The sequence below is a fragment of the Anomalospiza imberbis genome, chromosome 2 (genome assembly GCF_031753505.1).
Source record: "Anomalospiza imberbis isolate Cuckoo-Finch-1a 21T00152 chromosome 2, ASM3175350v1, whole genome shotgun sequence".
NCBI classification, from domain to species: Eukaryota; Metazoa; Chordata; class Aves; order Passeriformes; family Viduidae; genus Anomalospiza; species Anomalospiza imberbis.
Window position 1 is genome coordinate 113031486 of NC_089682.1, and position 27619 is coordinate 113059104.

Consider the following 27619-nt stretch of genomic DNA (forward strand, 5'->3'; position numbering starts at 1 on the left):
AAGCTGTACTTCATTTCATTCTGAAATAAAATACAGGGCAAAACCAGAGCACTAGAATAACTTAACAAGGTGAAATACAGATAGCTGTGGCTTTGCTGGTGTTGCTAAAATGGGAGAGCTGGAGCTGATTCTGCTTTTTCAATGCCTGTGCCTGGCTGTATCACACTTTTCAGCTCAGCCCTACATGAAATCAAGTGTTAATTTCTAAAATTTATCTAAGATTTTGAAATTTATCTACTACTCAGGCATTCAAACCATCTTATTTCCCTGTATTCCCCAGAGCTTCCACACTTGAGATCCATGAAATTGCTACTCATTAGTCCAATATCTTAAGTAGTGACAGGAGAGTATTAACTTAAGTAGATTCTGTGTTCTCTTGAGGAGTTTGTGGAGGACTTTATCCCCACACAGTACACCCCCATTCTGACACTCGAAAATATGTATTCACATGGCTGTGTCCTCCCACGGGAGAGGCTGAGTTTGAAGCCTGAGTGCAGAGCTGGAGCTGCTGCCCTCGCAGAGCTGCTCGTGACCCCACACAGGCTGTGGTCTCAAGGACCACTGGACAGAGGTCGTGTCAGTGGACAGCACTGCCTCCCTGAGACCTCTCCTGGCACAGTCAGTAAGTCAGGACTCTGGTCAGCTAGTGCTTCACATCTGGTCAAACCCAAGGAAAAAATACCAGTTTTGGGTCCAATTTGTGATGCTTGTGGTATAAGGTCCATTATCTGAAGGCACCTGAGCATAGATAGTGATTCCACCTGCTCTGAGAGTTCTTTCACTTGCTGTGTGTATATAATTTACAAATGTAAACCGACACGTTAGGTTGTGTTCAACACTCCCACATCACAAGTGAGAGTGAGCCAGGAGGGCAGTTTAACTGACATATTAGAATTTCAGGACAAAGGAGGATATTATATATGAGGGGTGTGCTGAAATCACTTTTGAAATCTGATTTCATTGGATCCAGAAATATGAACTATAAGTATCTGATTCATCCCAGGGTAAAATAATAAAATACATGAGTATGTTCATTATGCCTACATAGCAATAATCTGTCATGTAATATGATTCCACGTGTATTTATGTATTTATTTATATAGAAGTTATACATACAGATGTGTGTGTGTGAGTGCACACACAGACACACATAATCAGGAACATGAAAACAGTAGGAATTCAATCTCAGAACTGAGTTCAGGAAAGAACACAGAAAGATCTAAGGATAGCTAGCCCCTGAGCTGAAACAGAGAAAGAGGGTGCAGAATGAAGCCCTCATAATCCAGCAGGAAATGGTCAGGAGGAATACACCCCAAAGCCAGGGGGCACAGTTGGCTTGTCTTCCCTCTTCTGTTGTCTGCAAGACACAAATAATTTTATTATGTGTGTTTGCAAATGAAAAACTGGCTTGACCTCGATACAATGTGGAAAGACAGGTATGCAGGTCAGGATTCCTTAAAAGATCCTATTTTTAACATATAAGGGACAATTTCTTGGGCACATTATAAAAAGTGGTCATTTCATGTTTCTTTTGTGAACATTAGAAAACCTCACTTTTGATATTTTAGTTAATTTATATCAAAACTGTCAAATTTTCAGCAGTTCTCATTTATTAAAGCCCCACTGAGACCCATCAGAGTCCAAACCTTCTAACATTTATCTTGCCAGATGCTGGAGGCTTTCCCAGCTATTGCTCATTGTTGGAAGACGTGATTTCCCTTGATCCCCCCAGCAATGACAGCTCTCACACCAGCCTGCTGCTACAGAAGAAGCTCTGCTCCTTCCTGGATAGCCTCAAGCAATGCTTCACAGAGCTGGGCACTTGCTAGGGTGCCTCGGCTGCTTGTTTTAGGAATCACAGCAGGCTTTCATGAAAAGTACTTGCTGTTAGATCGAAACCACCCTTCACAAAACACAGGGGAAGATAAAGTGAAAATATGTCTGTTCTAGAGGGCACATTCAAAATAGTTGATGCTAAAATAATTGGGTGAAGAAGTGAAGAAAACAAACAATATCATCTTCCTAGAGCAAGAACAAAACTTGTTTCTCTTTTCAGATGACATGCTGCAGGTGTCTCCTTGTTCTGCAAGGTCAGGGATCTCTGCTCCCTGCTTGCTGCTCAGTGCAGATAACAATATTCAGAGCAAACTCATTCTAGATTAACTTTAACAGCTAGTCTGTAGCTCTTCTTAGGGTCCTCCAGAGTTTTAGTACCATTAAAAAGCCCTTCCCAGACCTTATACTCTGGCAAAACCCATTAATCTTCAAAACTCTGGAAAATTAAGGATTTTTGCCACCTGTGGCAAATGCTTCTCGTGCAGCACATTATGCTGTTTGCACAAAAGGATCAGTTTGTATTTCCTTGATTCAATCAGGGGTACAAATCCACCACCGTGACAGAGGTGTATTTTTTTCCTGAGAGCAGCATCAGAATAAGGAGATTCTGTTGCCTGCATATTTCTCCTTCACGGTTCCTTGCTCTCATATTCTGATTCCTGTACTGCCCTGTGATTGGTCTAAAATATTTGCTGATTTTAATCTTAATTGAATTAATTCAATACCTGATTTCAAGGTCAAGGGAACACTGTTCAAAATATCTTTGATTTTATCATATTTTGTGCAAGAATTAAACTCGAGTGCTCAAGAGCACAAAAATATATTTAAACAGTAATTGCAGTCTGGAATATTTTTAGGACAGTGCCAACAACAGTGGTGGAATGTAGGGGTTTTCAGGAGTAGAAAGTTCATGAGAGATTTAATCTGTTATGAAAATGAGAATGAACTGTTCAGTGTATCACAGGTTCACAGGGCTCAGTTCCAAGTACCAGCAATGCAGATCTTTCTGTGATTGAATTTAGGCTTGTTAGAGGTGAAAAGTGATGACCCTCAGTCAAAGTCCATGTGGAATAAGAATTGTAATGCTATGAGAAAACAAATAAAAATTCTCAACAAGAAAACACCAAAAGAGATCAGGACCAGTTCAAAAAGTAAAATCGCATGTTTCCAAAATTCCTTGCTCAGTAGTTTCAAAAGGATGGAATTTTTAGTATGCTGTAATTTTGGGGCAGCTTTTTCTTTTCTAAAAATATATATAGAAATCAATGCAATAAAGTACTTGAAGAATGAAATGAGTGTGGTACCTGTGTCTTTCAAAACAAACACCTGAGATAAGGATTTAAATGCTTTTCATAGATAAGAATCTGTAGTCATCTCAGCACATCCTGAGATTATTTACTACTTGGTCTAGCATCATTTCACGCTATTATGTTCTTTTCAAAAAAAGAAAAATGTTCCAGATGCCACAAGATTTTGCTATTAAGTCAAGCACAGACATTAAGTGTGGAAAGCATTTAGCCTGCGTCAACACACCCTCCACCTGGCAAGCTTCTGAAATACCAACATCTCAGCAATGGCTAAAATCTGGTGGTTGGCTTTTTCAAGGCTATGTCAGCATATGTTGAAATTAACATCTTGCATTGGTTTTCTGGTGCTGTAGCTTGCATGACTGCAGTCATACAAAAGGCTGCAGGAACAGCCTATCACTTGTCATTTTCCAATGAATATCCCAAACAGTTGTAAACAACAAAATAGTTTTACTCCAATAATCTGACTCATAATGTCAAATTTGGCACTTAACAGCAGAAAAATCCAACAACGGCATTTACCCATAATTTATGAAAGTAACTGCATTCATAAGAAACTAAAAGTAGTGTGGAAAAAATCATTCTTAATGTCCTTATCTTACTTTCAGTATCTCCTATATAACTGCATGTGCAGATGCTTCTCCGGAAGAGCTCTTAAACTGAATCCTTATCTCCTCCCCATCACTGTCTGCAGCAGTTGGGGGAGGAGGGGGAGAGAAGCCAGCTGGAAATCCCAGGGTGCATTTCATGGAGTTTCCTGACCATTTGGGACTCAGCAGTATGTGCAGGAGCCTTCAACACCTTCAGAGAATATAAGCATGAAATCAGTGCCTGCCTGGTGCTGCCCCATCTTCTTTGTGCCCTAGAGACGGTGTACCTGTTGCAGGCAAAACCCTTTTGGCTGTCACCTGCTTTCCTTGCAATCTTATCCCTCCCATGTCACCCCTGGGGATAGTATCTATTCTCTACAAACACAGAAGCAAATCAAGATCAAATCTTGTTCTTTTCCTCCCATACCCTTTCTAACATCTTAGCTTTCACTGGAGTCAAGTTTCATGTGAGCTTGCTACAGGAGAACAGAATGCCCCTGTGGAGTCCAGGAGCTGAAAAGGTGACAGTGATAGTCATGATCTCTGCAATAGACAGGTCAGTACATGGTGTGTGGGACATAAAAGTTTATTCTCAGAAACAATGCTATTTTTCTCATGATTTGAAAGAGAGGCCAGGATTTCCATAGCACAGTCCCAGTTGCTAAGTAACTTATGGGAGATGCTATGATCTAGTTTTGAAACAGTTATTTAACTGTATAGATCTTCTCCATTCATGCTGTGATTTCTAAGAGGTGTTTCACCACTTTGCTTTGCATGTTTTGTTGGATGTATTCCAAAGGAGTCCAAACTCAGAAAGATTAAATAATGCCCAGACATATTCCTGATGTTGTGTCCTGCCCACCGCACTCAGCAAGTGAGGGCTCATGGAGAAATGAGGTACATAGGATGAAGCAGCTTTACTTGGAGGTGGAAGAAGGAAAGATTACTGGTTTTATACTGCCTCTGTTACTTGTTCTTTCTTTTTAGCAGTGGAAACACCAGTGACTAGTTTGAAGTTTCTTCTTGTCTCCTGTTTTACTTTTTATTTGTGGTAAATGATGCACTTTAGTAAAATAGGTTTTCTTCCAGAAAGAGAAATGTATTCCAAAATTAATATTAAGGTTATGTCTTCTCCCATGTAACCCACCATAGTTTCCCACCAATTACAGCTTATATATTCTTTAATAACTCAGACCTTTTTCCCATATATATGTTCACTATCAGTTCCCGTTGCATGCCTCTCAGCTTCTTTACCATTTTAGGGAACATGAATAAAGCCCCTCACCTGCAATGCAATTATTCCAGGATGACAGGAGCCCCCACCTTTTACCAGGAAAGACCAAAGGCAGATGTGTTGGGTTTTGAAAAGGAATGGGCCAGAGGATTGTAAATCTCAAAAACAGGTCAAAATACACCATCGTGGGAGATGGAAACAGCTGACTTCTCCAAAGGAGAGTAAATGAAACTCACAGAAATTATATTTGGCCTCTAATCTTTCCTAGCATTACAGGACTGTAATACTGCTATTATGTAATTACATAGTCTTATTCATTATTAATGCATATTAATGTATATTCAATCACGAGAATCCTAATCTTATATAGTCTTAAGGATTATGCAATCAAAAGGTCTTAACAAATTTACTTGTACACAACTACTCTGTCTTCTACAGATTATTTTATAAACTTATTGTAAAATTTACTTTGGCCATTTTGACTTTTAATTGAAGGACCCTACATGTGACATCGACATAAATAGATGGCAAAAGAGAAAGAGAATAGAAGTGTAAATGACTGTCAGGTTTCCATTTGACGCAAAATGCTCCCAAAATTGAGGATGCATCCCTGAATTTATAATTTCATTATTTTCTTCCCAAGAAAACAAAAGTACAACTTAAAGAACAAAAACATTACTTTTTACAAATGTTTTTAAGATTATGCACAGCAAGGATAAAATTTAACAAAGCAAAGTAGTAAAAAATGGAACATGCACAATTAACTGGAATAATGAAAGAATTTTTCTAAATAAAAGAAGTTATCCCAATAAACAAATTATTGTATACTACCCATTAATTTTTTTCCATTATATTTCAGTGCTATATAACTTCAACTATTCAATTATTAGATTTGTAGAGGTCCTTGCTTGTTTTTGATTTTTAAAAAGATGCTTAACTTCAGCCAACAGATTTCTGGTTTTTGGTTTTTTTTAAGTTCAAAGTTGACAATGAGAAATATTTCCTTACTGAGAGGGATGTCAAACACTTAACAGACTCTTCCTACAAAGAGGTGGTCAATGTCCCAAGCCTGTCACTGTTTAAGAGGCATTTGGACAATGCCCTTAATACCAACCTTTAGTTTCTGGTGGGCCCTGAAGTGGTCAGGCAGTTAAGCTCAATGCTCATTCTAACTATGTAGGCCCCTTCCAACTAAAATTTTCTATTCTATTCTATTCTGGTCTATTTTTTAAAGATGACTTTTTTAGTTGTTGTTGGAACATTTATGTTGATACATTATTTTTTTGACGACCAAGCATGCCTATACTTTTAGGTAAGGATTTGAAATTTGTATGGGAGCATTAATGTCAGTACCAGTCATTAGCAAAGAGAAGAACTTCCATTGTGTAGAAAAAGGCCCTGCACAGCATGGGATTCATTCAGCAGCAGGTCTGTCTTCCTTAGCCCTCCTTTTACTGTTTATACACTTGTGGATCCTTTCTTGTTGCCTTTCACATCCCTTAACAGATTCAACTCCATGCTGGCCTTGACTTCCCTAACCCTGTCCCTGAAAGATCAACCAGATTCCACCTCTTGTGTGTGGAATCCATTTCATGTCTGATTTTAGACAGGAGCTCCTTGCTCATCCATGCAGTATACCTGCCACCTTCGTTTGGTTTTTTTTCCCTTCACTTTTTTCTTGTCATTCATAAAAAAGACCAGGAAAGGTCAAGCCATGATGATAAAAGGACAGACCAAGTGACACTTTTTGTAGTGATTGTATAAGAGCGTGAATTTAAAAAAATTCCAGGAACACTTGAAGATTGCTCCTCTAGGCTTTTCCCAAGGCCAGAAGATGTGTCCAAAGTGTACAGCAGAGATCTTTACATATGCACTTTGCAGCATATTAAGAGAATGTGTGTTCTCCTGTCACAGCAATGGGCTGCACTGTCTCAAGTTTCTTAAACTGATTTGTCATGGAATGATGGGACTCACTATTTTATATAAATGGTTCACTGTTGCCTTTATCCCATTCACTCAAAGCACACTGAAATCACATCCTGTTAATACTAAAAATTAAAAGGGGTCATTTCTGCAAAAAGAGATAATCTTCCTCTTTTTCAGGACTTTACGTGGGGGCTGTGAGCAAGGCCATGAATAAGTAAGTCAAAATAAATGAAAATTACTCAGAAACTATTAATTGCTTTGGCTCTAAGTGAAGGAAAAACTAAACTGGGACAATTTTCTTTGCTGAACTACGTGGTGATCCAAGACCCATTTAAAACCACCAATGAAATTATAGAAAGGAGAATAAAAAGAGAGGAAGGAAACTGATGAAAGTTAGCAAGGGTACTGGAAGTTGCAGCTGGCAAGTACAGCCACCCAAGAGCTGCTGCTGTGGGTAGACGATCTGGCAGAGGGCCAAGATCTGTTTGTGCAGTTTGATCCAAAACGAAAAATGAAGTCAAAAGAGCTTCTTTTAATTTGCTTGCATTACTTTCATTGTTCTCATCTTCTGAGTGTCTTGCTAAAAATTTTCCCTTCCAGCAGTCGGCATCAGAAGCCCTGGCTGCTACTTTTCAGCTCACCTTCACCATTTGCATTCCCTATTCCTGCATGAAGTTGCAGGATGAATCTTGTTTTCCCAGGCCGAACAATCCAACACTGCACCGTGTGTGAGCCCTGAAGAGGGGCCGCGTTGTGCGAACGCTCTGTCCTCGTCCTCTTGAGAGCAATGACCCAGAGCACATGGGCAAGTTAATCAAGCACACTCCTGCAAGCAGGCAGAAAAAGTCCTCCAGGAAAACAGATCTTATGGTGTCACTTGCAGCTGTTCAGTTCATGGACTAGGATCATGAAAAAAATCAAATCAGGTAATCAGGGCTGGCTTCCAGCAAACAGAACCTAAGGCAGGTGGTTGGACCAGTATCTGCCTGCATGGGAGGGAGGTGGGAGGTGCCAAAGCCCTGTATCCCTCTAGTGCCAAATCTGATATTTCTCTCAGCAGTAGCAAAAACAGCTCAACAGTGCATCAGCTTAATACAAGCAGTTTGTTTGACCTAGATGTCATTTTTATTCCGCAGGACCTCAGCCCTAGGTTTGGGTTCCAAAGTAGTAAAAAGAAAGATTTTGTTTGACTCATTTTTGTTTAACCTCAGTATACGAAAAAGAAGACTGGTGGGAGGGATAATTATTTGTGGTACAAACACACATGGTGGAAGGAAAAGGTGAGTGAAAATGTGGTGTTGTCGCTTGAGAATTAGACCTTGATTTAGATGTAGTGTCTTTAAAATCAAAATAATTATAATCCAGAACGTATTTTAGATAGCTTTCCTTTGTTTGTTGTCTTCCTCTATCCCTTCCCTCCTAACAATGAACTACCTTAGGAGCTCTGCAATCCAGTGTATTTTACCTGTGTGAAAAGCAGAAAGGGACAAATTTGGCTCCATCACACTCACATGTTCTCTAAGGACAGATAAGACTCATTTTTTGGAAGAAAAATGTGTTTTGAACCCAAAGGGGGACATGTGGGAGTTGCCGTGTCCCGAAGAACCAGAGGATTTTGGACCTTTGCTTTTGTTTATCTCACTGACTTTTGCAATGCTGACTGCGGAAACCATGAGTGATATAAGCTTTCCATTTACTATCACCTATGACCTAGTTTAGTATTTGACTTTTGTGTTGCTTGTTACTTTAGTTCCAGGAATTAATGACTCCCTGGAGGAACTTGACAAAGCAGGGACCAGACAGTTAACAGAATACTGTATGTGTGTCGGAGAGTTGTGCTGGGGTTTCCAAGATTTACTGAGATTTGAATGGGTATTTGTGGGACACACAGACTTTGATGATGTGACTAAGCTGAAAAAGGTCTCGCTGGACAAACAGTTCTTTTGGGACTTTGAACATTTTAGGTAGGGACCTAAAAGGAATGAAAACAAGCCTAAAAAAATCATGCCAGCACTTCTGGGTGTATTCCCAATCATCCATAGGTAGTACCAGGCATGGCAGACAAGCTCCTACTCTTGAGAAATTTGCAGCAAAATGGAGTTCTGGGGTCTCAGGCAGCATGGTGTGTGTGCCCAGGGCACATCACATGCACCATGACTGACTTGATCCTCTGCCCAAGAAAGTCCCTGCTTGAGAAGAAGGTTCCTGTACATTTTCTGATGCCTCATCAATGTCTATCAGTATCTGAAGGGATGGTGCCAAGAAGATGGAGCCAGGCTCTTTTTGGGGTGACAAACAATAGGACAAGAGGCAATGGGCAGAAACTGATGCACAAAAAATTCCACCTGAATATGAGGAAGAACTTTACCCTGCATGTTACTGCATGCTGGAACAGATGGTGCAGAGAGGGTGTTGAGTCTCTCTCATGAAAGATACTCAAGAACTACCTGAACACAATCCTGTGCCATGTGTTCTGGGATGAGCCTGTCTGAGCAGGGAGGTTGGACCAGATGACCTTCCGTAGTCCCTTCAAGTAGTCCCCCTAGAACCTTGCCTGTTCTGTGACTCTGTGATTGTTTCTGTGATTCTGTGTGGTCACACCTCTGAACAGCTGCCTCCTTGTGGTTTGCATCATGTCTATGGTCTCTTCTGATTGATACAGCTGTGAGAAGATAAAGCTGGGAAAAGAGATACTTATATTCTGAGGATATTTTTTTTTATTGTATGAAGAAGGTCCTGCACTTCTGATTTGTTTCTAGCTATAGATAAGCCATTTTTTATTTCCTGTAGTCATATCCTCCACTTCCCTCCAGCATCTGGTATAAAGTGATCAAATAGTAAATCCAGAGATTATGATTACTCATCTCTTCACAGTCTTTTGTGTCATTCCAACCATGAGACTCATCTTTCAAGCATATTCAGTGATCTTCATGCTAGGCAACCTTGTGGCTTCTCAGTCACTATCTTCTGGTAAGTTCAAATTCCCGTATATTTATTTAGAAACTGATATATCAGCTAGCATTATTTCTGTGTATATTTTACCTCATGTGTTACCATATTCAGTGGTTTTTTGATTAGAAGATTGAACCAAAGAAAAAATAATATCCAGCAGAAAGGAAAGTGGTCTTCTAAAAAACAAAAGATAACAGATTTCTATGGAAGCTTTCTAACAGAGTAGATTGCAGTCAAAAAAGACTAGCCTTCAATGAACAAAGAAGGACAAAACACATTCAAGGTAAGACTTCTGCACTTAGTACTCTGAAAGAATGAACACTGTGGAAAAAGATCAGCAATACTTTGCTCCTGAGAAAGCATCAAGATAAAAATACTATTACTCAGCAAAATTATTAAAGACCAGTTGTTTGGCTGCCTAAGAACCTCTCTGTTTCAGGTATTTTTCTGCAATGCCATTACTTATAGCTTGTCAAAGGTAAATGCATTATTACAGAAATCAAATATAAAGGTCAACACCTACATTAAAAATCTAATCTTCGCTCTAGTTAATTTCCCACAAGTTCCCTGCCATCCATTTTATAAGGAAAAAGAAATTCTTTAAAGTTATGATCTCATGCTATCAACCTGTAAGTTAGCTCTCTGTTCTACTATACATATGGTAAATACCATTTTTGGCAATGCTGCACCACCTGATTCCCCAGGGTTAATTCTCCCTGTGAGCCACTGGCTGTCCTGTGAGGGAAGGTGACTTCTCTGCCCTGAGATGGCAATCACCTATAGCCATGCAGGGTTGATGACATGCCTTTGTGGAACAAAATTTGAAAATTAGAGCTGTGGGGCTATTTTATGTAGTGTTGTCATGCCTAGCAATGGTCAGTGATCTTCTGAGAAAAAACCCAAAGCATTCAATTTGGTGGATTATAAGAATTATGCTATAAGAATTATACCTTGTCTCAAAATATCTACAAAAAACTTTCACTTGCTGGCTTTTTCCTCTTCTTGAAAAGATGTTTGCTATTCATTCTCTGCCCTATGTATTCAATTCAGCAGCCTTGTGCACAAATGGCACTTTTGCCTACATTTGTTCCTATCAAAAACATAAAACTGTCCTTAATCACCCAGTAGTATTAAGGGTAACTAAAGACTATAGGTTCAGATCTGGGTCTTATTCTCCAGTAGTTTCTGTGTGTACTGCAATATGTGGAAGTTCAACATGTGGTTAGTTATCAGGTTTCATCAGTATAAGGAAATCAAAAGTAGTTTTTCTTTTTTGTTATGCATCAATGAGGTTGCAACTGTTCCAGTACATGCATGTTTCATTCTGTTATCTTTGAAGATTTATGTTCTGCCTCTCCTTTTCTTTTTTTAAATTTGTTCCATGACATTTAGCCTTTTTGCATGTTCCCTTTCAGTAGTATCTTTTCTCAGTAATAAACTTTGAAAAATAGAAAGGAGGTGGAATGTACTTGCTCATATTCTTTCTCATGGTTGTATCTGCATAATTTTTTGCTCAAGGAAATTTCTTTATTTTTCCCCTGTAGAACTACTTTCTCCACACACCATAGTAGTATTTTCCATGCTTCTCTGTCCTGAGAAGAATTAGGACAGAGCCCCAGCATGGTCTGTGAGGTTCAAGTCCTGTGTAGAACCTTATCAATCCCTGTCTGGTTCTATGGAAGGTGTAGGCTTGGATAATTCTTTCTGAAGCTCTTGCTCCAGGGAATTGGTATGTGTCCTGCAGCACTGCAGCATGCTGCGTACCTAGGTAGACCAGCAGGTCATCCTCAGACAGAAAGCTGTGCCACTTCTTTTAGTCCAGGGACTGCCTATTCATAACATTTTTGACCTTTTCATCTATCTATTTTTATAATAGAAAAAAGAATTATGAATGTGTTGCTTTGGTGTACTGGATGCCTCCAGGATCATAATTAGAAGAAGGCTTTAAATATTTGCAATTACTGTGGGAAACCTAACATATCAGCTGAGAATGATCTGTGATGTCACAGATGAATTCAGAAAAATTCCATCATAAATAAAGGGATAGATATGGTCTCCTCTATTCTCTTTCTCTTTCCACAAACAGAAGAGAAAAATGATTCTGCCTGCAGAAGTATAGGTGTATACTTGCTTAAAACCAAACACCTTTTCAGTTAATGGAAAGGGAAACAACATCAAAAAGAAAAAATATATTTCAGATAAACTGTATATATCCTCAGTGGATTTGAGGTCAATTTATGCTAAACTTTAAAGAAACTCACTTAGGTTCTGCATACCTTCATGCTGAAATTTAAATTATGCAAAATATAGATGTTATAATTTGAAAAGATACATTCAAATACCTACTGTATATTTACAAAAAGTACAACTCATACTAAAGGCTTCACAACTCATGAAATTAGGAAACACAGAAGAAAATTTCTCTGACTAGAGCTCAAAAACAAAGTATTTAATGATAAAAGATTGGTAAGATTCTGTCCTACATACCTACTTAATTATGTTGAAACCGATTTCTTATGAAATTTTTTACAATTGGAGCACAGGAAACAATATTTATATATCAGCAGATGGTTTATTATAATTTCTATTCCATTTCAATTAACTTTCTATTTCTTGTTAAAGAATTTAATAATGCATTGCCTTCCTTTTTAGTCCACAAATAACTGCAGTCGTTGGAGTTTATACTTTTATTTATGTAGTTAGGTTGAAACAATATATTTATTGATATAGTTATTTATGTTGTTAAGTTGATACAATCTAGTCAATCCTGCTGAAGTCAGGTCAGAGTTAGGTCCGTGAATAAATCACTGCAGGACTGGAGTCAAACTGATATTCTTTGCCATACAAAAAAATATTCATTGCCAAATCCAAGAGTTACTCTTCACCTCTGAATTGCCTCTAATAAGTAGCACAGAGTTATAATATATTAAAAAAAATAGAGAATAATGAATGTTGTTTAAGGTCCAGAATTAATTGGTGTCTTTTTTTGCCTTCCAACAGGCTGGTCAGAACAGACACTTCGTTTTCAATCAATGTCCACTTTGTATTGTGTGGAAATGCCATGTGATTCCTCTGGTTTCCTTACTAGGATCCATCTCTCGAGCCAGTCATACCTCAACTAACACTGAGAGTTTGAAGAGATCAAACTCCCTATCGAAAGAACACTATGGGATTCAGGGCTTTAATGCTGGTGTCCTTTTCACACTGGTATTGAGGGAAAATGTAGGAAAATTAAGGGAAAAAGGATTTCAATAATTGACAGAGATGGAAGGGTGGCTTCTCTGCTGGCAGGTTGTAGGATAAAGAGTCACAGGTTCAAGGAGACTCCCAAGCACAGATCACCTATTTGAGAGGCAAAATTAGTCTAAATCTTGTCACCACATTGTCTTATGTATAAAAAAAAAATTCAATAAGCAATTTCTGTATGTTCTCTCTCACAATTAAAGAAGTAATGGTATCTCTCTTAATTCTAACAATTTCCCCAGAAATATAACTTGCAAAGAAAAAGAAAAAAGTTATTTATACTGCCCAGTAAGATAAATGAATTTAGAAATAATAAGCATTATAATATTGTTTTAGCATTCTGAACTTGGAGGGATAAAACTCATAACATTACAGTTTTTTCCTTTTTGAGATATTTAAAACAAGATTTTCCTCTCCTTGCCTCTGTTACAGTGTTCTGTATTTATGTTATAAACTCCTTTTTCCCTTTTCCTTCTTTTTTTTTTTTTTTTTTGTACCTGCACAGCCCTTGTGACCAAATTGACTGAACACTTCAGATCAACTGTTATGGAAAGAGACTTTCTATAAGGGGCATGTAGTGACAGGACAAGGGGCCATGGCCTTAAAATGAAAGAGACTAGATTTAGATTAGATATTATGAAAATGTTCTTTACTGTGAGAGTTGTGAGGCACTGGAACAGGTTGCACAGAGAAGCTGTGAATGCCCCATCCCTGGAATTGTTCAAGGCCAGGTTGGTTGGAGCCCTGAGCAGCCTGGTCTAGTGGAAGATTCAAAAACACACCCCACAAAGAGCATTTTTCTTTCTGTCATTCTCCCCAACTATTGTACACAAAGAAACAGCATCAGAAATTAATTTTGAAATCAATTACCCTTGAAAATATGTAATTAAGAAAGCAGGTACTCTTCCTGTTCTTATTTTCATAATTGAAGCATGATCATTAGCAGTTCTTTCTCAAAGTGAAAATAAAGGCAATCATACTAATTATCCAAAAGTAGAAAGTATACATTTTGTAACTTCTAAAGGGAATGGAAAGGATTCATTATATAGTCATAAAAATTATCTCAGGACAGTACAATATTCTCCATTCTGACATTTATAATTTTTTTTATTATGTCAACTTTATTTAAGGACGGAGAACATGTAATTATACACTTAATACACATTAAATATACATTAAATTATTATTATATAAAACCTAAGTCCAAAAAGTAAAGGATTTCAGTTACACAATATACTGCACAGCACAACCATTCTAAAGTAGTCTATAAAAATTAAAATGTGTTAGTGCAATCACAGACCAAGAATCCACTGTTAGGCACTTTGCCTGCATCTTTCTTAGTGGCTTTAGTAAAAGACAAGATCATCTCTTAGACCTACAGAAGGGAATTACGAAGAGCTTGAAGTCTTATGAAAAATGAGCTACATGGGTACTTTGTTGCAACAGAGCTAGAACTGGCTGGATAAACTCCACTTTATTACACCTTTTATGGTTTTTCACTTCTTGTTTTGCCTCAGCACGCAAACAAGATTTTCTGTTTGAGAAAACAATACAAAACAAGTCTGCAGGCATTAGGTAAGAGATGGAGGAGGTAATTTCAGGTCCTTTTCTTAAGTAAGAGCAGATTCCTTTTGCCACATCTCCATGAGACACATAGCAGAAACCTGAAGGTACATCTATCTAGTATGTCCTGGATTTTTGTCATAACTGTCTCAAATGGTTTTGACAAAATTACATTACAACACAAGTACACCTCCACAAAGACGTTATAACTCTAATTAGAGTAGTCATAAAGCACCTAGACACAGATATAGGCATGAAAATAGGCAAAATGCTTACTTGAACCCATGTCTCACATTCTTCATGTTGGTTACAGAGCAAAAGATAGCAACCATGAGAATACTTATTCTTGATTCCCATGAAATAATCAGAATGACTGCATATGATGAAAAGCTCATAACAAATATTTTAAAATTTTAAACCCCTTCAAAAGTCCAGAGAAGCATAAAATGTACACAGCAATCAAAGCTAAAATTCTATATTTTCCTTCTAGGCAGGAATATTCCAGCAAATATTTTTAGTGGTAGACACTTCACAGCTGGAGAGAGAAGTCTGAAAATTTTACCTTCAAGTTGTTTCTTGATGATACGTTTTCTTCCTCTTTATTCACTCAAGTAAACACAATTTCACATCTCATAGAATGCAAAATAAATAATTTTTGATATGGAATGGATTTCTAATCCTTCTGCCTTCTTAATTTCTCCATTTCTTCAATGTCAGGCTTATCTTCAGTGTCTGGTTATGGAATCCTGTGTCCCTAGCAAGAACAGTAACAAGGAGATGATCGGAGAGGAAATAATAATACCTGCGTGCAGTCAGGGGACATTAAATGATCGTGCTTGTATTTGAGGTGGAATGGGCCATAGATCAAACATGCAATACATCTACTTGTGCTGATCTGCTCTGTGTTCCTGTGGGTCTTGACTAGTTTGCATTTCTGGTGTTAGTTCCTCGTTTCCTACAGCAAACATCTGACAGTTTCACAGATGTTCCCTACAGTGTTAGTTGCCAGTTTTCCTCAGCAGATATTTTGGGGAAAGCTGTCCTCAAGGTACAGGCTTCATGCAGTGTGGGAACATGACCCAGTCTACCCTTTTTAGCCCCAGGACCACGTGGCCAAGCCTCTCTCTCGTGTTGCTGTGCATGCCTTCATTTCATTATTTTGAAATTCTAATTTCAACCTCTCTCAGTTATTTTACTCTATTTCCTTGTATTTTGGATGTTCTTATGTCTTCTTATTTTATGATCATGTGAGCCTATTGGATACATATCCTAGAAATACTGATTGCCTACTAACGTCAAGGGATGCTTTCCATACTCACTCCTGAAATCATATTCTCCATTAATGTCCTGAGCAGGTGGGAAAGATGCCATCAACACCACAATAATCAACTTCAATAATGAGAAGATGCAGATCACATGGGCAGCAAGAGAGCTTTTTCCCAATGAGAATGTGTCATTTTTTTACACGTGAGTATTGTCAGTGCCTATTCCTCTCTTGCTGAAGGATTTACTTAGGGAGATTAAATATCCAAGTCCATTTGAGTCTTCTGTAAATTAGAAATGCTTTTAACATTTCTTAATGTTAAGAAGAAGGAAATCTGTTTATATTCACAACCCACAGAAGTGTACAAATCAATAAATCTGGTGAGTAATCAGTCACAACAGACATGATATGAAAGATTTGTCCCTCTTCTGCCATTGTCCCTGTTCCATGCATTGCTAATGCTAATTACACCATTGAAAGTCTTTTTTCCACAGATGTGTAGATATTTTCCTTATTAACTGAGATCATTAATAACTAACAGAAGTGTAATATTTTGGTTAAAGACAGTCATAGTGCTTATCTTTCCTTTCTGGGTTGTATATGTGGAAGAACTTTTCACATTACAGTCTTTAAAACAGGATCATGAAAGCATCTGTTTGAGCAAGTAATTCCCTTACTAGAAAACAACAGCATGAACAAAACTTGATTATTTCAGACTGCATCCAAACCCAGGGCTGTAAATTAGGTGAAGTTTGGGTGATGAATTCCCTCATACCACTATGAAATTTATCACTTCAAGAAAAACCATGCTCAAACTTTCCTCCGTGTAGCATTTTGAAAAAAAAAAAAAAAAGGAAAGAGCATTAAAAAATTTTACTTAACTTGTGCTAATTTTTAAGCTTTCTGTTTTGTAGCGGCATGTTTTGGGGGGGGGGACTCCCTGGGGTGTCCCTGGGGGGCCCCCCAAGGCTGTGAGTTCGCTGGTAGCAGCAGGAAGGCAAGGAGACTCCACAGGGCTTCTGAGGGTGCTCATTAGATGAGGTTTATTGGGGGTCCTACCCCCGGAAGGCAGCATGGTTTCTGAAGGAGAAGGGGGAAAGGGGAGTGAGGGGGGAAAGGGGAGGGAGAGAGAGGGGCTGAGAGGGCACCAGCCAGGAGAGCTGGCAAAGACAGCGAGAACCGTCCCCCCGGCGCATTGAACAGGGAGAGTCAAAGTGGGCGCGGAACAGATTGGGGCAATGGGATTACAGACACAGGACACTGCAGGGGAGGATCACAGGCTTGGAATAAACCAGACATTTTCCAGGGCTGAGACAGAGCATACCATTTAACTAAAAGATAACACCACAATTTACCAATATTATTTCATTTGCAGATTTGGTGAAGGCAAGAACAAAGTTTGGAAGCCATGTACCACCTATTTATTGGATCAAGATTATAATTCTGGATGTCTTTTTAAGACAGAAGGACCTACCCTTGCCATTTCTATCAGGAACAGCAATGGAAGTGAAGAGCTTTTTTCTAAAAATCTAAAAGCTGATTTTTACAGTAAGTATGAAAAACCATGACTACTTTGGCAGATTTTCCAGTTCTCTAAGTTTGAGAAGAAATCAGTTATATGTCATATAAAATGTTATTAGTGTGTACATCAAAACAAAACTACAGTTATTTCATGCTGATTTTTGTTCCTTGCTGTAGTTACATAGGCTTGTGTGCAGCTTCAGTTAAGTGAGGTAACATAGGACAGTCAGACTTGTCCCAAAATACCGTGTCAAAATCCAGATAAAAATACTAAAAATATATATATGTGGGTGTTTTTTGTATAGTGCAGGCCTGCTGATCAAGAAAATTAATAATATTTTTTTGTCTTAGTGCTGACTGTGTCATCTTTCTCATACTTTCCACTTTCATTCTTTTGCCATCTTTCATGCAATGTGAGGCAGCAAACTGCTTCTTGTCAAATATGCTGTCACAAAACCATCATTGATGCCAATAGAAATTAGCTGAGTGGCTATGGTACAGTCTGGCAGAGTAAAAGGGACAGTCTACTACTAGTAGAGAGATGATCCTGTTTTTATTAAATCTTTCCTGTCCCCAAATACATTTTTAACATCTAGTGTGAGATTAGTTGATCACAAACTTCTGGAATTTAACATATCTACATCATTCAAAGTAGAGGGATTTTTTTTCCTAATAGAAATCACACAGAATATATACAATAGAGAATTATCTGGAAAAAATATATCTTCCAAATTTATTAATAATATTTTAGCAAAAGGGATTAAACACAAACTTGTCAAGGCATCGCACTTGGAGAATACTTTTATATCTTAATTTTAACAATATCTGTGAAATTATGGAAAACTGAAGCCTGGTCCTCGAATTTTCACTATTAAACACCCACTGATAACAAAATTAATTTCAAAAAGGTTAGGTAACAAAGGACAAATATCAAGGATCAGGCTGAAGCCTTTAAATTATGAAGGAAGAGTTTTCATAATACAAAAAGGCAGCTAGAAGGATTGAGAAAGCAGCTAGCACTCTTTTCACCCCTTTATTTCCTACTGCAGAAGACTTAGCAGCTGTGTAGGTCAAACCATGGAGCTGTCTTCAGACCCTCAGGAAACAGTGAGGGGCAGGTTCAGTTGCGCATAGAAAAGAACCCAGGGCTTTTGCAGATGTCCCACCATATCCCACATAGCCTCCAGCAGCTGCAAAAGTCTGTCTTGGAGGTTCTTTGGTACTGAGTTTGTCACTTCCTTTCCCATGAGGAAGCTTATTCTTATTTTCTGAGGGTTGCAGGGAGTGTGAGGAGACTGAAGTCCTTTCCTTAAGTAGCTACAATAGGTTCCTGACGTGAGGCAGCTATTGCCTTTGAATGTGGTGCCTCAAGTGGTGAAAAGTGTCCTGGTGTCAAGCTCCATTTTGATGTTTAATAGAGAGGTCAGCTGCAAATGTGAAACCTCCAAGAAGAAAGCCCACCTTCTTCTCTTACTACTCAGTTAAATATTGAACGAAGGAAGGAAAAAAATTATTTTAACTGCAAAGTGCATTTTAGGACGCTACAGCAAAATTTGTTTCTCTTCTCAGTAAAGCCCAGTCCACCAGAAAATGTGACCTTCTTCTGGGAAGAGGACACTGTTACTGTAAGCTGTAATAAACCAAAGAGAAATGCATGGTGCTTGACACTTGAGCTTCAGTACAAAAGCAAGTTTGACAAAGAGTGGCAAGTGAGTTGTGTGTCACATTTTTATTCAACATTGAAAGCACTTGGACATTACATTTTTATTCAACACTAGAAAGAATTGGAAGTAGCATATCCATAGAACATAAAATATAGTTGTTTCCAAATTTTCTCCCATACTATATTTTCAAATATATCTGCCAGCAGAAAACATTTAGATTTTTAGAATCCTGGGTTCCTGCCATGCCAAAAATAATTTACAAGTTAAAGGCAGTTCCCACCCTAAGAGCTGAGGGCAATCTAAAGAAAAGGCATACATTTAGAATAGAGGAGTTTGGAAAGACAGAATCAGAAAACAGATTAGAGAAAAGAGGAGATTAAAAAAAAAGAAAAATTAATGGAAGAGTATAAAAAAAAGAAATTACACAGGATTCTTATTTATTCTAAAATTAGATGTTAAGTATTTCCAAATATTATTTCACTAACTTAAACCTTTCCATTCTCAAATATAACTTGTGAATATTTTGTGGGTTGGAGTGCCTTTTTGTACTGTAAATATGCAACTGTAATGTAGTGCACTATGAAATGATTGTTAGGACCTTCAACTCAATACCATACAACAAGTAATGGATATGAATAGCCAAAAGTCAATCAAGAAACTGAATTCCTCAAAACTCACAGAAGTTTAACATTTTATTCTGAGGTTTTGCACTGGCCTACCCCTTGTCCTAGTTGTGATCATGACTGAGTGCAGCATTTTGAAGCACTGTCTTGAAAACCAGAATTAACAATGATAAACCTTCTTTCACAGTCCAGAACTTCTAAATGCTGCAGTGTTAGAGAACAAGGCTTTGATTCTAGGAAGTGCTACTCTTTCCGGGTCAGACTGAGGAGGCGAGTACCCTACTGCAACGTAGTCAAATACAGCAGTGACTGGGCAGCTGAAACATTTTGGATGAATGGCACGTTATTAGGTAAGAGCTAATATATATTTATATGTATATATATACAGTCTAAGTGCAAAAGAAGAAAGGGTGACTTCAACAGAAGCTGAGGACATGCAGCAAATGAATGTTGCACTATTGTTCTCCATCTTGTGCTATCAAAGAAAGTTCATGTGAATGTTTAATTGCACCTGTTTAATTTAACTCTGTCCACATTGTTCCTGATGGGCCCTGAAGCTGCCAATTTATGTCATTATCAGCAAAGTTAACACTGTTATTATTTGTATCATGATAGCATTAAGGGTCCCCCAGTGACAGTGATGTAATGCATGAGGCTCTGTGGGTGTGGATGTTGAAGGAGGGTGCCCATATATGATATTTGGACATCAAACATGAACTCCAAGAAAATCCCTGATGTCCAGTTCTTAAAGGCAGTTTGTTTTGCAAGTATATCCACTTGAACTACAGGACTATAGGTTACAGAAGTCTGATGCTCAAGGGTACTGGATTGATCGAAACGAGGAGGATGGGGAAAAAGAGATTAAAAGGAAGCATAGCCAGTATCAGCACTGCTTTCCTAACAGACAGTTGCAATTAACTGAGGGTGACTGACATTAATTAGATTGTCAATGTAAACAGTATTCCTACTGCTTATCAAAACCAAACCCTGGATTTTCTGTAGGAACAAAAAGACTGTACACCATACCAACACATTTATATTACCTAAGCACAAATTGCCACCCACTAAACTTTTTCAGAATTATGAAGCCTCAGTTGTTCAATGTAACAAGATCTGAGTTCTCTAAAATGCGATGGGCTATTGGCTCACTTGGAGACAACCTAGCTGGGATGAAATCCTGGACCATAGGTAGCTTGTGCACTCATGGCCACAGCGCTGACCTACAGAGAAGACTCTTCCACTATGCAAATTGAGGGCCTGTCCTCAGGTGTGGCTGGCAAATGCCCTTAGGAAATAAGGACAATATCTTCCTCTGCACCTCTGAGAGCAGACAACTTATCAGCCTTACCTGAACCATTTGACCAGAGGCTGTCAGCAGGTACCTGCAAGGAAGGACATCACACAGGAGACAGGCTAAGTGGTTAAGACATTCTCTGTGCCCCTGGATCAGAAGTGACATTGACACAGCTCCTTCACTGGGGCAAGCAGTTTTCTTCAGGGCTTTAATGAGTTATTGACTCCAAATCTATAATCAGATGAAGCTTCAAGAGATTTCATAAACTCTGAAGACCTCACTTAGTGGGGAGGGGGGTCAAAATTTTACTTGTGGTTTCCTGGCAGCTAAACAGAGCGGGGAGGTGGAACTGGCTGAACAGTTGCTTCTGTATGAATAATCATCCAGGGTTTTGTCATTTTCGGGGAGACCAGAAGGCCAGTTGTAGGAGGCAGAGGTTTGAGGTTGCATTACAAGAGCTGCAGGAAGAGCACTGCGAATGCAGAAAAATGCACAAATTCATTAGTTTTATATACTTGCATGTTAGGTGTTAGCCTGCCATTAGTTACTTTCTAGGTATCAACTCCGGTGATTTTCTGGCTCTTTGTTTGCTGGGATTGTTTATTTGTTTTTTGGTTTTTTTTTTGTTTTTTTTTTTTGTTGGGAGATAAGACATTTGGGCTACATGTAAACTTGCATTTGCAGCTTTAATGATTGTAAGTCAGTTTATGTAATACAGATCTTAGCACAAAGTTACTTTATCACTTTATACAGTGTGATGAAGGTGAGTAGAAATATTTTATTCATTCATAATGTATCTACACTGCCTATAAGCCCCTTCTGTTGTCCTGTACCAGATCAGTTTAGATAAATAGAAGCACAATTTAATTTTGTTGCAAAGTTTGGGGAAGCAGAGATTTTCTTTTCAGTCTCAATCGAACAGTTAATCTTGTCTTATTTGTCCCTAAAAACATTTCTGTTTTGTTTTTCTTTTTAAAGAAAAGTCAACATTTTAGCATGATTAGGAATGTTTACGGTTAAAGCAAAAAAAATTTTTTTGACATATTCTTTTTGTGATTATTCTTAGATTCATGTGATGATGATAGAACTCCTCAGTCAAAAACAGTAATTGTTTTAAGTTGTTTGCTGGCATTACTCTTAATGATGCTTATCCTCCTGATTCTTCTGTGTAAATGGCAGAGGTAAATATAGTTTTATTGGTTACTACTAAATAGCCATGTAATGAAAATAGAGCTATCAATCTGGATGAAGTCTCTTGGATGAAAATTCTTAGCAGGTAAATGAAGTCATGGTGAAAATATAGTTGTCACTAGCTTAATCATTGCGTGAGGTATAATACACCCAGGCCTTTAATTAGCAAAACTGGAACAATTCTGGTAAAAGACAATATTTAGGATAAAATTCTGTCTCTTCCACCTAATTTCTTCTCTTTTAAAGAAATTTAGTTAAGTTCTGAGAAGCCAAATATTCTAGCTACTTCTTCTGAAAGGACATTCTTTTCTTCAGCCATCATCAATCAATCAAAATGTCTGTTTGCAGTAGGATAAAGTAAGCCTGAGTGCATTTAACTTTAATAAGACTATATAAATATTTAGATTGGCAGTTGAATAATGCTGCTCATGTTTAGAATTTACAGTTAAAAAAGACCCAAACTACCAAACAACAAGCAAACCCACAAAGGCCCCAGATTTTGGCTTTTTTGGTGGGAAAAAAGTGCCAAAAATGACGTATTTTCAGAGATGAAAGTATTTGTGACTCTAATTTACCCTTTTAGTTCATAAATTGAGTTTTTTCTCCTGCACTTCTATGGTTCACATTTACATTTGTGTTCACTAACTCAGCCAATACAGCTGTTGCTGTACAGATGGTTGCTACACCATCTTCCCTGTCTAGGGGAAGGTAACCAGAGAATGCAAACTCTGACTACTGCATTGAGCAGAATGGCACATCCTGACTTACTGGAAGTTTGTGTAAAGTCTGGATTTTGAAAGACTGGGATTGGGTTGAAAGCTTATCAAAAATAAAACTCTTAGCCTGATGGTGTTATCAGACTGTTATAACTGCTTTTTTACTTTAGAACACATTTAAAAGAAATCAAGAACAGAGTACTGTCATGTAAAATATATTTGTGGGTACAGAACTGTGCTGAAGGAGATTTTTTTGTATGAATAAGTCTGCTATAACAAAACATTTATTTTTATTTTTTTTTCTTTTTGCAGGGTTCGGATGTCAATCCTGCCTGCTATACCAGACCCAAAATACCCATTTGCTGATCTCTTCAATTATCATAATGGAAACTTACAGGTAAAAATCCCCTTAGCAGGGCTGTAAACTCCAAAACATTGAGAATAATTTGAAAGTAGCTACTCACTCTTGCTATGCACAGACATTAACACAAGGAGTCTCTGACCCAAGATAAAAGCCCCAAAACCCTTCCCCTTGTGCAGCATCACCAAGAGGACATGGAGCAAATGCTCATAAAATCAGTGCAGTGCTGCTTTGGAACTGTGAAAAGACACTTGCTATAGAGACTGAGAAACTGCTGGAGAAGAATTTAAGGGTTTTGAGAGGCACAATAGCCACTGAAATGACATTGTGGTGTTTGCATCCTTTCCTGTGCATGATAGGTCAGGGAGCTTGCTTCCAGCTGGTCTTGTCCTTTCTGTTTGTGAAGTGTTGAGTGTGTGAGTGCTGGCACAGTGATGGCACTCACACCTTTGGAGGTGTCAGTCACAGCAGGAAACAGCCTCTCTTAGCCATAGAGGTGCATGCTCACAAAACCTTTAGACACGGAATAGCTATCCAATGAATAGACTACAGTTTTTGCTTTTGTTTTCTTAATGCTTCTTGTGAGTCCCTGACATCACATATGTGGTGTAGCTTTCTGTGTTAGTTGTGCTAGTGTTTACCTTAATTGCTAGTAAGTTTCCTCTAAAGGGGAAACAAGTTAAATATTTATGTTTTCGAATCCAATGGAATATCAAAAATCAGTAATAATTTTTCAGTGACAAGCTGAAAAATATCATATAAAAATAAATCTTTTTTATATAAAAGATAGCTTTAAATTCAAAGTGAAGAAAAAACAAATACAAATTCAAATTAGTACTGAAGCAGTAATAGATATGCTATGTTGCCTAAATCTTCATATGAACTTAGTCTTAATTTAGATTAAGTCAGTGCTTGGGTCAAAGAAAGCATAAGTCTATCAAAGAGGGAACACCAGATATTTTACACATCCAAGGCTTTCTAAGGGTCCTAATTAAATACAAAAAATGTCTTTTATGTGGTCTCAAGAATAAGTAGAAGTTTGTATGCAGTTCTGGAATCCTATCTGCTTTCCTACCATTCTTTCTTCTGTCCTGCTATTTTATGTCCTGCTTCTCTACATTGGTTCTGTTTCATCTTCTCCATTGTGGCTTATCCTGGAAAGATGCCAATATGAAAGGAAGGTTGGTAATTGGTATCTGAACAACCAGGGTATTTTTGACAGATAACTCATCTCTGCCAACGTTAACATTTTAATTTTTCTAGGAATGGCTAGACAAAAATGACCACGTGATGTTACAAACCAAGCTAGAATATGAAGAACCAGAGTCCATCACCGAGGCAGAAAGCCAGCAAGAAGATGGGAAGAACAATGACAAACAGGAGCCTTTGGAAAAAATCTTCATTTTTCCAGGAGCAGCTGAAAATAATGATGGCAAAGCAGCTGAGATTGCCTGCCTGATACCAGCATCCAACACTACAGCTCCTTTTGCTGGCTTCCATGTTTTAATGAATGACGACATGTATGTGATGTTATAAAAGCTGCAGAAGGTGTTAGGAAATTCCATAAAAATCCGGATGCGTTTGGGAGAGAAACTGAATAGAAAAGGTCATCGTGATAAGATTCACATCAAGAAAGACACTGGGCTGTGTTTTTAGATGTGTACTTTCCCAACAGCTATGATCTCTTGGGCAGACTCAAGAGTTTGAAACAAACTCCTGATAATTAATAGAGTCAGGATTTGTTCTTCTGATTGGGGTTTATCCCTAAGCCCCATTTTCCTTCTATGGGCAGGGGAGCACAGGAGCTCTGCCATAGTATATGTCAGCAGAGCTGAGATTTAGTCCTTCTGCTTATGAAGTGTGTAGAACAGGGCAAACGACACCATTGCTCTTCCCAAATGAAGAGAGAAAATAAAGAGGTTTTGCTGTCTCATGTAAAGAGATTTTTGTTGCGTAACTTTGCATTTCATGGCACGTCTTAAAGGCTTTACAGAGAGGAATAAGGCCCACTTCTAAGAAGAGAAGAGCAAGAATGTACAGTATTGAATCACATTTTAGCCTGCAGATACTTCTGTGTAGGCAGCTTCCTCCAGAACAGATGGGCTTCAAGTGTTTCCTCAGAAGGTCATGTCCTCTGTATCTTACAGTTTTTGAATAGTCAGCATCCTACAGCCTTTATTTTAAAAAAAACTGAAGTTCATTTTGAGCAGTATTTATGTTTAACTGAGTTTCATTTATTTCAAACTGGGGTATCGTGCAATCAGCAGCTGTAGACACAACTTAGGACTTCTTGTCCATATTACATATACTAGTCTCTTGTTTTTCTTTAGCAAAGGGGGAGTTTGGTTTTTTTTTAACAAGTTTAAAAATAAGTTTAGAACAATATATTAAAGTTTTCTAAATATACCATATTTTAAAGTATGTTTAATTTAAAATTTAAAATGCAATATACTAAGCAATCAGACTTGAGAAAAAAATCTTGACTACTCTGAATTTCTCTATGTCACTCATGTTACATACTCTTTGAAAGCAAATTTTATTAAACATTTTAAGTGTTAAAAGTGTCTATCATCTGGGTAAGCAGATACAGTGTGATTATATGCTCAATTAGCTAGTTATTCAACTGCATATCAGTCAGTCATTAAATGCTTTATCAGTTGACTGAGCCTTGTCAATCACATGCTTTCATTATGCAAACACTCTAATTTATTGTGCAAATTGGAAATTGCACATATCAGAAAATTACAGTGTTAAGTAAAATATTTTAATTCAGTGCTTTAAAAACTTTAATTCCAGATCTTTTCAAGAATAGTAAATAATATGGATCTTTAAGTGTCAAGATCTTTGTCTAGGTGTTCCAGTTGGTTTTACAAAGAAAAATACAGACATTTCCTAGCCAGTGAGTGGGAAACTTAATTGGAAGGACAGTTCAGCCACATTCCCCAAGCTTTTTTTGACATTGTCACAGATTTGACTGTTCACTAACAAGATCAACATGCTAGCAAGGGATTTCCCGTAATCCTGAAAACAATTTTGCCTTGTATGCAAGTTTGGGGGATGCTTTTTGTACATGGCACACTTCTGGAATTTTTTTTTTGTGGAAAGTAACCATGAAAAGTTTCAATAGCACTGTAAGAAGGCATGGAATTTTAAGCCAATTCAAGCTCTGTAAAATTTGATGAGCACAAACTATCTCAGCTCAGCTCTTTGTACATGATATAAATTGTCATTATTGCATTAGAACCAAAGAAGATATAGCCAATTACAACAGACAAGAACCTGCTCTGGTAATGATTCTATGAATAAAGAGGGAAGCAAAGCACAGAATATAATGTTTAGTTGCTTTCTCTTCAACCCACATCATATGGTTGCCTGCAAAGATAGCTACTTCAATTAAACCACTTTCTGTTGGTAAATACTTGACTATCTGGATTCAAAATGTTTTAGAACATTTTACTGAAACTTTATTCTGAAAAAAAATAGAGGAGAACATCATGTTGAATTGTTCTGTTTAAGCAGCTATCCTGAAATGTTATAATCATGTAAGTTTTTAGTATAAACTATGTCTCCTATTGTGTTTTATAGACAGAAAGGGTTTTTCTGTGCATGTATGCAACTACGCTTACAGTGTATATAACATATTAGAAATAAGACAAATAAAACACCCACACACCTCAAATATTTATTTTTAAAATATTGCCCAAGAAAAAAATAAAACACAGGGAATTATTTGCATTCAAAACAAAGATCCCCTCCCTTAAAAAAAAAGCCTTCCGCTCCTTAGAAACTCTTCAAGAATGTCTACAGAGTGATGAAACACACAATTTAAGGAACAGGAAAGGCCTTCCCCCAGGGACTGATGATGATTCTATCAAACATAGTAGAAGACACATGCCAGATTAACCATGCTCACTGCCAGAGGGTATTGGAGGCTTCCCTAATCACCCCTTTCCACCTGCCATTTTCCACCATTTCGCCATCGCTTTTTTTCTGTCTCCTCTCCTCTCCTCTCCTCTCCTCTCCTCTCCTCTCCTCTCCTCTCCTCTATTTCCTGGATGGTCACACAAATATGCATTCCATCTCCCAGAGCAGACTTCTACAAATTAGCAAATTAAACAGCCAGACAGGAAAGGGCCTGTCCAGTTCCCCACAGTGAAAAGAAGGGTACACAGTAACGTTCACATCTTCACTCTTATTTATTCAAAACTTGTCATGTTCTTCAAAGGCAAGAGTCCCTCAGATGCTATATCTTATTCCCTCATTATATCCCAAAGGAAGGGAATGGGTTCATGTGGTAGTCCAGAGTAATTGAACAATATTTTCTCAACAATGGA

At 37.9% G+C, this 27619-nt stretch overlaps 1 protein-coding gene across 1 annotated transcript; it reads left to right on the forward strand.

Annotated features, from left to right (window-relative positions):
- Nucleotides 1–9441: 9441 nt before the first annotated feature.
- On the forward strand, nucleotides 9442–26949 carry CRLF2 (cytokine receptor like factor 2). The gene is made up of 8 exons (XM_068182631.1): nucleotides 9442–9863; nucleotides 16007–16118; nucleotides 17291–17463; nucleotides 19006–19145; nucleotides 19911–20073; nucleotides 22084–22198; nucleotides 23237–23321; nucleotides 24549–26949. The coding sequence occupies exons 1-8, from the start codon at nucleotides 9746–9748 to the stop codon at nucleotides 24819–24821; spliced, it is 1179 nt and encodes a 392-aa protein (XP_068038732.1). The 5' UTR covers nucleotides 9442–9745; the 3' UTR covers nucleotides 24822–26949.
- The last annotated feature ends 670 nt before the right edge of the window (nucleotides 26950–27619 follow it).

Excerpts from the sequence above, each read along its gene's own strand:
- CRLF2 (XM_068182631.1), top strand. The coding sequence starts at position 9,746 with ATGATTACTCATCTCTTCACAGTCTTTTGTGTCATTCCAACCATGAGA. Across the intron at positions 20,074-22,083 it reads GATGAATGGCACGTTATTAG|ATTCATGTGATGATGATAGA; the intron begins GTAAGAGCTAAT and ends GATTATTCTTAG. Across the intron at positions 23,322-24,548 it reads ATCATAATGGAAACTTACAG|GAATGGCTAGACAAAAATGA; the intron begins GTAAAAATCCCC and ends TAATTTTTCTAG.